The 12,699-nt window shown below is 33.3% G+C and overlaps 1 protein-coding gene and 1 long non-coding RNA gene across 4 annotated transcripts; one reads left to right on the top strand and one right to left on the bottom strand.

Moving 5' to 3' along the window:
- Nucleotides 1–2,110: 2,110 nt before the first annotated feature.
- LOC145033767 (la-related protein 1B-like) lies at nt 2,111–2,875 on the bottom strand. Its single transcript, XM_078982311.1, has 3 exons — nt 2,757–2,875; nt 2,488–2,559; nt 2,111–2,380 (listed from the first exon to the last, which is right to left on the bottom strand). The coding sequence occupies exons 1-3, from the start codon at nt 2,805–2,807 to the stop codon at nt 2,234–2,236; spliced, it is 270 nt and encodes an 89-aa protein (XP_078838437.1). The 5' UTR covers nt 2,808–2,875; the 3' UTR covers nt 2,111–2,233.
- Nucleotides 2,876–10,183: 7,308 nt separating this feature from the next.
- On the top strand, nt 10,184–12,441 carry LOC145036824 (uncharacterized). Of its 3 annotated transcripts, XR_013678550.1 has the most exons (4): nt 10,184–10,448; nt 10,554–10,652; nt 10,770–11,754; nt 12,212–12,441. It is a non-coding gene; the product is annotated as an uncharacterized LOC145036824 (long non-coding RNA). The 3 variants fall into 3 exon arrangements; XR_013678548.1 differs by lacking the exon at nt 12,212–12,441 and having other exon boundaries at nt 10,201–10,448; nt 10,770–11,921; XR_013678549.1 differs by lacking the exon at nt 12,212–12,441 and having other exon boundaries at nt 10,202–10,448; nt 10,839–11,921.
- The last annotated feature ends 258 nt before the right edge of the window (nt 12,442–12,699 follow it).

Genomic DNA, 12,699 nt, shown 5'->3' with positions numbered 1-12,699 from the left:
ATTTGAGAAACTCCCAAAACAACCACCAAGGATGAACCACAAGGGAAATAGCTTAAGGTAAGAGCTCCTTACCTCAGAGATGTGCACAATTTTGATGTAGATCCTAGATCTTTACAAGCCTCTTGATGCTAACTCCCAATTCCCAAGCTCCTTTCACAATTTCCTCTTCTAAGCCCTAATCTTTCCAACAATGAAGCATCACATGAAATTAGGGTTTTCTGGAACTAAAGGGGAAGGTAAAGAGGCTGAGGGTGGCTATAATGTGCTTTATATATGGCACAAACCCCGGATTAGGGTTTTTCTCCCTTCAACGCCAACTCGCCGAGTCCACCTGCCCACTCACCAAGTTAGTCACTTAACACGCAACCAAAATCGTGACTCGACTCGCCAAGTCGATCATCCTTAATTAGATCAAGCACCCTGAACTTGCACCTCTAAACTCAGGGTGTTTCACTGTAGCAATATTTTTCATTAAAATAAGATCAACGATTCAAGTTTCAAATGAGAGCATATAATACAGATTTTGTAAATATAAAAAGCAACAACAAATGTATTCAAAATTTACTCAAAATCGACCTTTGGTTTTGGAATTATTTCACTACAAGATGTCTATACAGATGACATTTTCAACCCCTATGCCGATGACAGGTCGTCGGGACCACCTATCCGACGACATGTCGTCCGTACAAAGTCGTCGGAATAGTCCTGTCGGTAAAATTGAAAATGTCATTGGGATAAAAGTTGTTGGTACAGAGAAACCAATGCCAACGACTTGTCGTCTACAAAGGATTGTTGGGAGTGATTTTTTATGTAAAAAAAAAAGTTTTATTATATACCTATTCTGCCGACATGTCGTCGGCTTATACTATGGTCCTCCGGTGGTGGTTAGTTGTCATCAGAAAAACACCAATTCATTAAAAAAATAGAAATCAAATATGCTACCTATTTTGTGGGTTGTGGTGGCCGGAAGGAGAAGTTGGGTCGTCAGGTGGTCCTCTGATCACAACTTCACCAAAAAACAACCAAATCAGTGAAAAAAACTATGAAATTAACAAAATTTAGTAAGCTTACCAGAAGTCGTTGTCGTCGCAAGTGAAGAGTAGTGGTTGGAAAGCAAGGGTTTTGAAGCATGAGTCTTTGTTGGGAGGTGAAGGAGCTAAGGAAACAATCTCTACAAATGAAATAAATGTCTACTGCATTCTAATTGGCTACAACCCTATACCGACGACATGTCGTCAGTATAGAGCTGTCACACGGATCTCCAGTTTTTATCCAAACAACATGTCGTCGGTAAAGCGCTGTCATACGAATCACCATTTTTTATCTCAACGACATGTCGTCGATATAGAGGTTGTTAGTAATTCTTACACCAAGGAAAATAAACAAGTCAAAACTAAAAAAATTCGTAACATATACCGACCACATGTCGTCAGCATAGGTTTTTAGTATACCGCCAAAATGTTTTTTGTTCCTACTGCACCTATGGAGATGACAAGTTGTCTGAATAGAGACTCGGGTCAATGCTATCTGGTCAAAGTAAAAAGAACGCTATACCGACGTCATGTCGTCGGCACAACAAATTTTTTACCGACGAAAGTTGTCATCGGAATAGATATCATCGGGATAGTTGTGTATTCTTGTAGTGTTTTGGCATAGATTCGACCAACTATGCACATATATTCATAATTTTTGCATTGCAGGATTTTGGTTTGGAAATCATTTAAATAATTGTCTATAGATTGATATTAAAAACAAACAACGATATATGTAGTGTCTAAACCATAAATTTCATTATTAATTAAATTAAAAGCAAAACAACCCTTTAGAAAACAACCAACCAACATCTAAAAAAAAAAGAAACAAAATCGTATCTAATAATTTTCATAGGTCCAAACAAAAGTCATAACATCCAAGAAACCAGTCTCCAAAGTTAAAAACTAAATATATGATTTTCTATGTTTCAAGTCTTATTCATTTTTTTCTTCTTTTCACCTTCTTCTCTGTTTATTATTATTATTATTATTATTATTATTATTATTATTATTATTATTTTCATGTTTTGTATGTGTTAAATGGACATCTCAAAACATAATTTCAATATGCCATAGAAATCCATGATATCCCCTACATAATTCATCATCGAGATCTTCTCGTTTAAAAAAAATGGAAGAAAAACGTATTCTTTTACTTATAAACCATATGTTCCATCATTATTCTCTTTTGTACCCGAGCTTCATTTGAGCCATGGTTGCCCCCTGAAAACCATGGAAGCCTCCACCATGTTACGATTCGATACCGAATTACCATGACAGCTTTCAACATTAATGGAACTTGGGTTAATCCATCTCATCCAATCATTTCGCTTCCTCATCTTCTCACCCTACAAAATGAATTTTAGTATCAAGTCCCATAACATGGTTATATAGAATTTAATATTTTTATGAATTAGAACATGTTTGATATGACTTGAAAAAGATTAATACATACCATCACTTCCACAGCTCTTGATGCCCGCATTACATCAAGAATTAGCTTAACATTGTCAGTTAAACACAAAACCTGCAATAAAACAGGGATATTAATTGATATCAAATGCAGCATAAAAAAGAGAGTGTATGAAGGGACCATTATCAATGTGGCATGATGGTGATCACTTTATATGAAACACTTTAAAATGGAGTTGACCCATGTTTGAATCTCATAAGCTTCAAAAAAAGTGTATGCATCAATTTATGCATCTTGTATATAATACTTACTTTCTTGAAGTTTGCTATTAAAGTGACATGAACCCAGCCTTGTTCGTCCATCTTTTGTCGCAAGTATAAATCTTTAACCAAATTCTCATCACCGCAACAAAGGGAAATAAGATGTTAATTGTTTTGAACTAATTATAAACTACCACAAAAGTTTTAGATATGAGAGATTATAAAGAACCTGAAATAATAATCAATTTGTTTCACAATCTTTTCATGCAAATCTTGATCTTGAACAGGTAAGGACACTGGAGACTGCATCGGTGTCATCAGGGATGCAGATTGAGTTGAACCTTGAACATAAGACGCCAAATCTGCATGTACATAAAATGCATTATACAAACAAAACAGAAAAAGGGTTGTAAAAATTAAATACATCAACCTAATTTGTATTTGCAGTTGGATTTCTTTTTTCTAACTTTGAACAACTATTAACTAATTTAACTAGATGTATTTTTCATATTACGAAGTATAAATGAATTATTTATTTAACAAGTTAGGGTTGTAAAAATACATCAACCTAATGTTAGCCGGTGTGATAAATAAGTTGAGATGGGTTAGAAAATGTAGCCCGTTTATCAAAACCAGTTTGTTTAGAAATTCATAACATGTTTAATTCCACATGTAGAGTTGAATAATAAAAAGCTTACCAGGGTACATGAAATTGTTGCCAAAAGGGGGAACTGGCACATGCATTTGTGGAGACATGAAAGAATTTGAAACAAGTGGAGAGGTTCCACGATTCACAAAACCCCTACGAAAGCCCCTCTGACGCTGCATGTTGTTAAACCTTGTATGCTGGTTCCACTCCCGATTGCCACTTGGACGTTGTCCGCCATTGTTGCCTCTTCTTGAAGAATCCATTAATCGCAACGGTTGCAGGTTTTCCAGATATTCTTTACGAGGGAGTTTCGACTTTCGGATGTATATATGTATATATGTGCATCAACCACAGGTGCTGCATTATTTAGTATTGTAGTAGGATTCAAATTATCCCACCACAGCTCTGTTTCCATATATAATACTAACGATTTCCACAAGTTTAGATAAGTTATCGCAGCTAAGGTTTATCAACATTAAGGAATTCGAATTTGTTTTTTTTTATGTAGCAAGAATTACATGAAGTACCCCTTTGATTTAGGACTTTCGCCCGCAGCTCCATGTCATTCAAATGTGCACGTCAGCCCCCCATTTTATTAGAATCTTCCACAATCCACCCTAAATAAGTGTAATTCAGTCGCCGATATTGCTTACGAGATAATTTTGTATTTAAAAATGGCCGTAATTTCTTACAAAAATTTCAAAACAAATAACTAAAAATTAATAATAAAACCCGCAAATAGCCACAATTTTTACAAGCCACTGCCTTGCAAAAATCTTGATGGCTTGCAAAAAAATTTAGGCCAATCCACTCTAAATTAATGTATTTCAATCACCGAAATTGGTTACGAGATAATTTTCTATTTATAAATGACCATGATAGCTAATCTTTTCAAAAAAAATTAAAAAATAAAAAGAAGAAAACCACCTGCAAATAAATGGATTGCACTAAAACAAAGAAAGATGAACTTAAATATGTTGTTCGGATTGCAAGAACTAAATATTCACGTACCAAATATCTCACAAGAACCGTATCAACACCTTCTTCGACTTCTCAATCACACAAACATTTAATCATTATGCACCACAAGGAATGAGGCATATACCGACAACATTTTCGGCAACTACGCAGACGACATCGTCTGAAAAACCTATATCGACGATTTTGTCGTCTGTAGAAAGTCATTGGGATATATAGCCCATCGGTAAAAGTGGAAAATGTCGTCGGGATAGATGTCATCGGTACAGAGCCACCAATGCAGACGACATGTCCTCGTCAAAGGGTTGTCAGGACTGATTTTCAACAAAAATAAAATTATTATAAACCAATTCCAATGACGGTAGACTATAAAAATGTAATTTAGTGGCACATAAAAACTGTCACTAAAAACCCAAAGAAAAATGTCACTAAAGGCCACTTGGAGAATCCGCATACAAATAAATAGCACTACAAGAAAAACATGATTTTGTTAGGGAATGCTGCTATGGAACGCATTTTCGTTGTTAATCTGCAATGAATCGTGCTATGCAATGCCATTTCACAGCAAGGTTGCCACAACATTGTCTACGAAATTTATTTCTGGTAGAATTTTTAGCAATTTTCCAATGAAATTTGTTACGAAATCATTCTCCGTTCTACTGCTACTATCGAATTAATTATCCTGGTTACTATGCAACGAACATTGTGACGGAAAACCAATTTCATAGTGGCTTTGCTATGGAAGTACCTTTCTTAGGTATTTGCTAGGGAATTCTGGTGTGGAATTTGATTTCGTTTGCTTGCTTTGCTATGAAACAAAAAGTCTAGCTAATTTGTGATGACATTTGTTACAAAATTATATTCCATAGCAACGTTGATAATAAGTAGTTCAATTTCATAGATATTTAGCTATGGAAATTTGCACTGATAATAAAAACTCGAGGAATCATCATGTTCATGATGTTGTGTTTGGTTTGTTTATTTGTTGGGATGTTGTATGCTTAATTAATTTTCTTATTCTATGGATGAATTATTATTATGATCAATGGAATTGGTAAAATATGGTTTGAATGATATGTTTTCGAATTGGTAATATATTTTGTTTGTTTTATTGTATTTTATAAGTATTTAATACTAGGAAAGAACAAACATTTGCTATTATATATGTTTATGTTATCTTGAATAATTTTTTAGCATTTCAACATAAAACAAATGGATTATAACATAACTGATTACTTAATTGGACATTTAATGAAAGTATTATACATACAAATATCTCAAAAACACATACCCCTTTATTAAATGCTTTCAATGTACCAAAGAATGATAAATTTTCATTTTATTTAATTCTCATGAAGGACACTAATACATAACATCAATTTTACCAATTCGCATGCAAAAACTAAAATCTCTACGATGTGACCATCATTTTATAAAGAAACAAAAACATCTAGTCAATATCTTCTTCCTCCTCCTCTTCTTCATCTTGTTCTTCGTCATTGCTCAATGTACTATACTCATAACTACGATCGCTGTCAGGAATAACATCATTATCGTCCTCATGAATTTCACCTTCTTTATCAATGTCATTTTCATTATCTGAACCGTTGCTTGAATGTCGTGATTATCATAATTTTATGTATCGGTTCTATTAGGTATAATGATTTCATTTGATTCAACTTCATCTTCTTGGAAAACAATGTCTTTGTGAGGATGATTTTCATCAGTCCAACCATGAGGTTTAACTTCAAATATAGCCCGCCGGTCCGAGTTGTTTGTTTTCGAACTTGGGTAAGGAATGTAACACAGTTGAATTGCTTGCATGGCTAAAACAAACGACTCAAACTTTTTTGTATTTACTTTTAACGTTTATTTCAACCAAGTTATATAGTTTCTGAACCTTAACTCCCATGTTAGGTGTTAGATCGTACCAATGACATTTAAACAAAATTGTGGTTTTAATTAGGTAACCAGGTTACTCGACTTCTAAAATTTCCTCTACCTTACCGTAATAATCACCTCATTGGCTACTAACACACAATCCACTATCGATTGTTTATTTGTTCAGACCATGAGCTTCTATTTGAAACTTGTAACCATTGACAAAGTATACACTATATGATTTCACATTTTTGAATAACATTTTGGAAAGGTCAGCTATATACTTGTTGTTTATCCGGATCTTATGTGATTATATGAAAAATGGTAAAACACTTAATTAGAGTTAATTATAACCATAACAAAAAATAATAAAATTAAAAAATATAAAAATAACACCCACATAGTTTTGAAACCATACTGCAAAGCTCTTCTCAACTTCAGCTGCAAGCTCTTATTCATCCATATCCCCCAATAAGTTCATTTAAATATTCATCAAATATTCTGTATTACCATTTCAATTACATTTTTAAAGTTACTGTGATGTAATAAACAAAATCATGCATGTAAATGTTATTCAGAGCAATTACACAAAAAAATGATTATTATACTTAAAAGTGAAGCATATGTTACTTACCTGATATAATGTTTGATCTTATTTTCGTTAAGGAGTATGTATGTTTGGGAAGCATGCACTTCCTCATCAGACAACATTCAATTCCTGAATCGTCCATAATGACAACTAGGATATGAAAATATATCTAACATTTGGTTGTTAGCATTTGGTTGCTCATCTGTCACACCCCCAAACGGAGATGGCGGAAACATTCAGGGGTAGAGGACGTCATGTACAATATCATAACAATGCAAACTAGTAAAAAACAAGAAACAACATTCATTGCATTAATAAAATAGTTAATACATATGTGTTCTTTGTAAAGTAGTATGACACCAAAATGTATAACAAAATAAAAGACGAGTCTGAACACGCTCCGTCTTCTCAAAAACCAGTTCCTGTACTTGCCTACTGGTTTCATGAGAATACAAGTTATTTTGAAAAGAGAGTATCAACATTTAAGTTGGTGAGGGCATAAAAAATTTAATCTCAAAAGTTTGCTCTTGTTTGTATTTTTTAGTAAAAATGTTTGTATCTTTCCTAGAAAATCCTATATTTCCTGCCTTTAAATGAAAAATAGTCTTCTACCAAGACCCAACTATTTGTATGACCTGTTTTTTTCTTTAAAAGTAGAGTAAAATGTATGTTTGCACTTTAAATAGTATAAATGTATGTTTTCCATATTTTGTAAAACTATCTTTTCTCAAAATTAGTATGCATTTCACATGTGAAAATATCACTGTATGAATGTACTGGAAGAATTACGATTCACAATAGTTATTGGATAAAAGACACTACTGATGCATTAACTACCTTGATAACCAAATGGTTAATTAAGGTTAAATGTGATTAGGTTGTAACCATGCTCGATAGACTAGTATATAACGCGAAGTTCTTTAGACGTCGAAAATGAAATGAAATTTGTCACCCACAGACCTACAGGTCCCACTATAGCTAGCAGTGAGGTGCGAAATTGTCAATCATGTATAGATCTATACACAAACTCACGCTCTCCCTCTAGGAGACTCTGATTAGAAAACGTGACATGGCAAGTGTATTGCTATGTTATGAAGTAGTGGCTCACATTTTAGTTATCTTGTTCTTGTTATAGTATGTAAGTTCCTTCTTATTCTTCTAAATGTATAGTATTCTTTGTAATGAATAGTAATAGTATGTATGTACTGACGCATATTTTGTTTCTCTGTTCTAGTAATAGTATGTAATGATCCTCTAAACTATACCTATTATAATTAACTAGTGTATTTGTTTGAATGGTTACTGAAAACACTTAACTTGTCTAATGTGTACAACTGAGCTTAGCATATTCCTTGAAAATAATGAGATTTAATATTCAGGCATATATTTAGCAAGTATAACTATGATTTAACCGACAGTCGGACTAGTGATCCTACCATAAGCTCGACATATATTTAGCAAGTATAACTAGGATTTAACCGACAATCGGACTAGTGATCCTACCATCAGCCCACAACCAAACAAGGAACAGGAGTTACGGTATTTAGCAATAGTCCTAACACTACTAGAAAAATAGCCTTTTATGACGCTCATTGCGCGTCGTAAAAGGCTCAGACGATGCACAAATGCGCGTCAAGGAAGGCCCTATCATAAAGAGAAACGACGCGTTTTTGCGCGTCATCTATAGATGACGCTCATTTACGACGCGCAATTATGACGTGCGTTTACGACACGCAATGCGTATCAAGGAAGGCCCTGTTATAAAGGAAGACGACACCTATTCGCATTTCGTAACCTTACGACGCGCGTGTTAATGACACACAATGCGTATCAAGAAAGCCCCTGTCAAGAAAGGCCATGTTTAAATGTTTAAAAAAATATTATTTATAGTTTTACTAATTTTCAAATTAAATAATACATTTAAAATCTCATAATACAAAATAAAATACCATAAATAACAAAGATAATTCATTTCGTTTTCTTGTTTCAACATTTCCCCATCTTCTACATCAAAGTCCTCTGTATTGACTCTTTCACCCCTTTCATTTCTTCTTGCTGAGCTGGCAGTGATCACCTGTTTGATTTTTTTAACAATGCTTCTAGCTTGATTTTCATGTAAAAGGGACCCACAAATTTTTACACATTCCTTGAGTGAATCAATCATAGTTGAGCAAATTTCAGTCTCAGGTTCCTAAAAGACAAAATCCAGTAAATAAAGATTCATATGAGCAAATATAAGTCAACAAAAATGGGGAATGACGAAAATAACCTTGTGAAGAGCCTCTACTAAAGCTGGTATGATATAGTCTGACAACTGTTTACATATGACTCATTGCGACCCTGAGATTGCTCCTTTTCAACAGCTAGTTTTGCTGAACGAATAAGCTCACGCATAGCTAAAAAGTGAAATAAAAAGTAAACACTCAGAAAGAAAATAAAAAAATAACAGTTAAACTTATCAGGGGTAAAAGAGGTATTTCATTTCACCTGAAATTGTAGCCTTCCTAACTTCTTCATGGAAATAGAATTTAAGAAGTGGTACTAATGTTGGTACAACCTGTCTTTTATTAAAAAGTTAAGCCGGTTTTTTTCAAATGTAAAAAGACAAGAAAGGGTAAAAGAGGAATTTCATTTCACCTGATCAATCCATGGGAAAAACCCTTCTTTTAATTAATCAGCATAGCAACACCAAAGGGGTAAAATGCTCATTAACTCTCTTATCTCCAAGTGTAGCTTTCTCCTCAAGGACGCTGGTTTTGATCCCTATTCTCTTATCTCCAAGTGTAATAGTCTCAATGCTGCAATATCAAAGGGTAAAATGGTCATTAACTCTCATTCAAGCATTTCATTTATTAAAAAACACACCTTTCATCATCAGACTTGTCAATATCATCATCTGAATCATCAACAGAAGTAATTGTAACATATGGTTTAAGTTGAACAGAATGAAGCAATGGTGGCATCACAACACTCATGTAAGGGAGAAAATCTTACCCTAGGCACTTGCAGAGTCTTGCCCATGTCTACAACAAAAATATATAATTATAAATTTATAAACTTTAATTCAATCTGTTTTAAAAGAGTAAGTTTAATAACAAAAGAAAAGAAGCATACTTGTAACATGTAGCTTATTGTTGGATCATCTGTCTCCAATTAGGAACCTTGAAGTGACATAAGGACATCCATAACTTTGAAACATATAATAAATTATAAATTTCCAAGATGAAAAAAACAAATTGTAAAGCCCAAGGTACAACAAATAATGCTTATTATCTTAAAAAACAAGGAGACATGATCCTGACCCTTAATTATTAAGTGAATGGTATAGATAGGTCCATGTTGGCAATCTGTGTGCTGAATGAATCTTTGATCAAAAACATACTCCCCAAAAGAAAACTCTTTTGAGTTACTGGATTAGTTGATTCAAAATTTGAATCTTGATCTTAAAATTTTCAAAATCTCACACTCTCTCTCTCAAGAATTTCCATCGATCACATGTTTCATCTCCCACTTGGTCCACCTGTGTCGCCTTCTCCGCCACATACAACGAATTCGTCATCCACCGCTTGATCCACCGGTGTCGCCTTCTTCGCTTCCACTATCTGCATCTCACCACCGCCTTCATTTGGCACCACCATCCACCAGAGTAACTTTTTCCAATTCCAAAATGACACTCTATTTCTTCTTCTATATATGTAAGTAACTTAACCACCACGAACCATTTATTTCATGCTCTCTTTCTCTACTTTAGAAACTGGAAAGATACATAGGAAAGACACAAACCGCCATCACCACCGCTGTAGAATAAAACATCTCGCGATTATATATCTTCCCCAGTCGCTCTACACACGTAAGTTATACTTCTATTTTTTGTTGTTTTTCTTCCTTAATGAAGACAGACAATTTAGGGGTTTTATGTTTTTCTTATTTGGTTCATGTTTATTGAATGTCTTTCTTGTTTCTCCAGGGGATTTTGTCATTTGTTATGATTGAAATCGAACATAGGATTGTTGTTTCTAACATTCAAATCGAACAGGTTCACATTTCAAGCTTCCCTAATCCACAAACTCTGAACAAGAAACAGACCAGGAACACAAAAAATATGGTGCTTCATTTTGAAAACACGACCACTCTTCTCTACTGTGTTGATTCGTGGATCTGATCTAGATCCGGACACCACCATCATCATTTTTCTCTTTTTTTCTTTTCTTTTCTGATTTTGTTTCTAACTTGCATCGCAGGTACAAGTTATGACGAGATTTTCAATTTCATCATGGTCATGGTCATAGTCTTCTTTGGCTTCAGTTATCAGATTCACCATCAAGCACCTTTTTATGATTTCCCTGGCAACAATCTTGATTCTCTTATAATCTTGTTTTTTCCCATTAAAATGTTGTGTTTTTGTTACTCATAATCTTAGGATCTATGTTGTTTTTGTTCTAAGTGTAGGTTTTGTTCTAAAATCGAACATTTAGATGGTTCATTTAATTCTCTGTTACTCAAAATCTCTCAAAAGCAAGTAAATCGTGCTTGAAATTGCATTTTCATGAACCTGAAAAATGGGTTGGAACCTGTTTCCGCTTAAACAATAGAAAGATTAAGAAGCAATAAAACAAAACAAGAAACTATGAAATTTGTTTCATAGTTTGTTTTTACTTATGGTTGTCTATTTAAATAACAACCATTTATACCATTTTAAATTTTAAATTTCACTTAGTGTTGCAACTAACTTCACTCCTTCCAGGTGGTTTTCTTCTTCTTTCTATACTAAAAATTTGTTTTTTGCTACTCAAAACTCACCAGGACAAATGAAAAGATAACTAATATTGATCTGTCTATTTACTTATTGTGGTTGTAGGTGCCTCAATCAGATTGTATCACTTATGGATTCTGGCTCATTTGAATGCAGAAACTATACTGTTAGTTTGTGAGACAAGAAGCTCCTAATAAATGTATATTCACTTACATAAGGCATTTTTATTCATTCGATGTCTTTGATTATTTTAATCTATGCTTGAAATGTTTTGCTGAGACTAAAATGATGCACTTTCAGTAATGAAAAGTAGTCAAGAAATGTTTATAAAAATATCAGATAAAGGGCAATTTTTAGTCATTTTAATTGGAATAGGGTATGGAAAATCAATTTAAGGACCAAATTGCAAATGGATTCCTTTTGAGACTAAAACCGGAAAAAGGTGCTAAAATCAGGGACCAAATTTATTATTTACTCATGGTCAAGCATATTTTGGAAAACAGGTCGAGTTTTATGCGAAATATGATAAAAAAAAAAATATGCTTTCTTTCTTTCGGAGTAGTCAACATTACATGCTTGAAAAGGTTTGCAAAATTATGACTCTGAATATCTAATTTTTCATGTTTTTTTATGCTGGCTTCAACTTCTCCAATTAGGCCTATGAAGTTTGTCTTACGAAAGATTTACTAAGAGAGCAAGATTTTGTCTTTGGAAGGATGCGAAATGCAAAACCAGCCCTTGCTATAGAATAGCTATCATAGGTTTTAATATAAACTGTAATAGTATTATTATAAAGCTGCCAATTTGTTTGCTCAAGGAGATAAAGGCATAAAGTTGTAAAATAATATTGTTCAAAGATATAAAATATGCGAAGACTATTCGTATACAGGTCTATCTTATCCTATAGCTTTTATTATTTTTATATTATAAAATATTACAATGTTCAAACAACAAAATGTTAATGAAGTTAACCTAATGAAATATAATATATAAGTAATCAAGTTAAATTGTAATTATATGATGAAATATAGGACTGTTTTTAATTAAAAATATAAAATTTTCATTTTTATTTTTGAAGTCGCTTTAATGTTATAAAAGTAATTATATAAATTAGCTTAGTCAATATACATCGTAAATTTTTATT

Source organism: Lactuca saligna, chromosome 3, assembly GCF_052625555.1.
Source record: "Lactuca saligna cultivar CGN05327 chromosome 3, ASM5262555v1, whole genome shotgun sequence".
NCBI classification, from domain to species: Eukaryota; Viridiplantae; Streptophyta; class Magnoliopsida; order Asterales; family Asteraceae; genus Lactuca; species Lactuca saligna.
Note: the sequence above shows the minus strand (reverse complement) of the source record. Positions and strands in the feature narration are given on the sequence as shown.

Bases quoted from the DNA above. Each gene is read 5' to 3' on its own strand.
- LOC145033767 (XM_078982311.1), bottom strand. From the start codon at position 2,807: ATGGACGAACAAGGCTGGGTTCATGTCACTTTAATAGCAAACTTCAAG. The intron at 2,560-2,756 runs GTAAGTATTATA...GTTTTATTGCAG, and splicing joins TAATAGCAAACTTCAAGAAA to GTTTTGTGTTTAACTGACAA. The intron at 2,381-2,487 runs GTATGTATTAAT...TTCATTTTGTAG, and splicing joins CAAGAGCTGTGGAAGTGATG to GGTGAGAAGATGAGGAAGCG.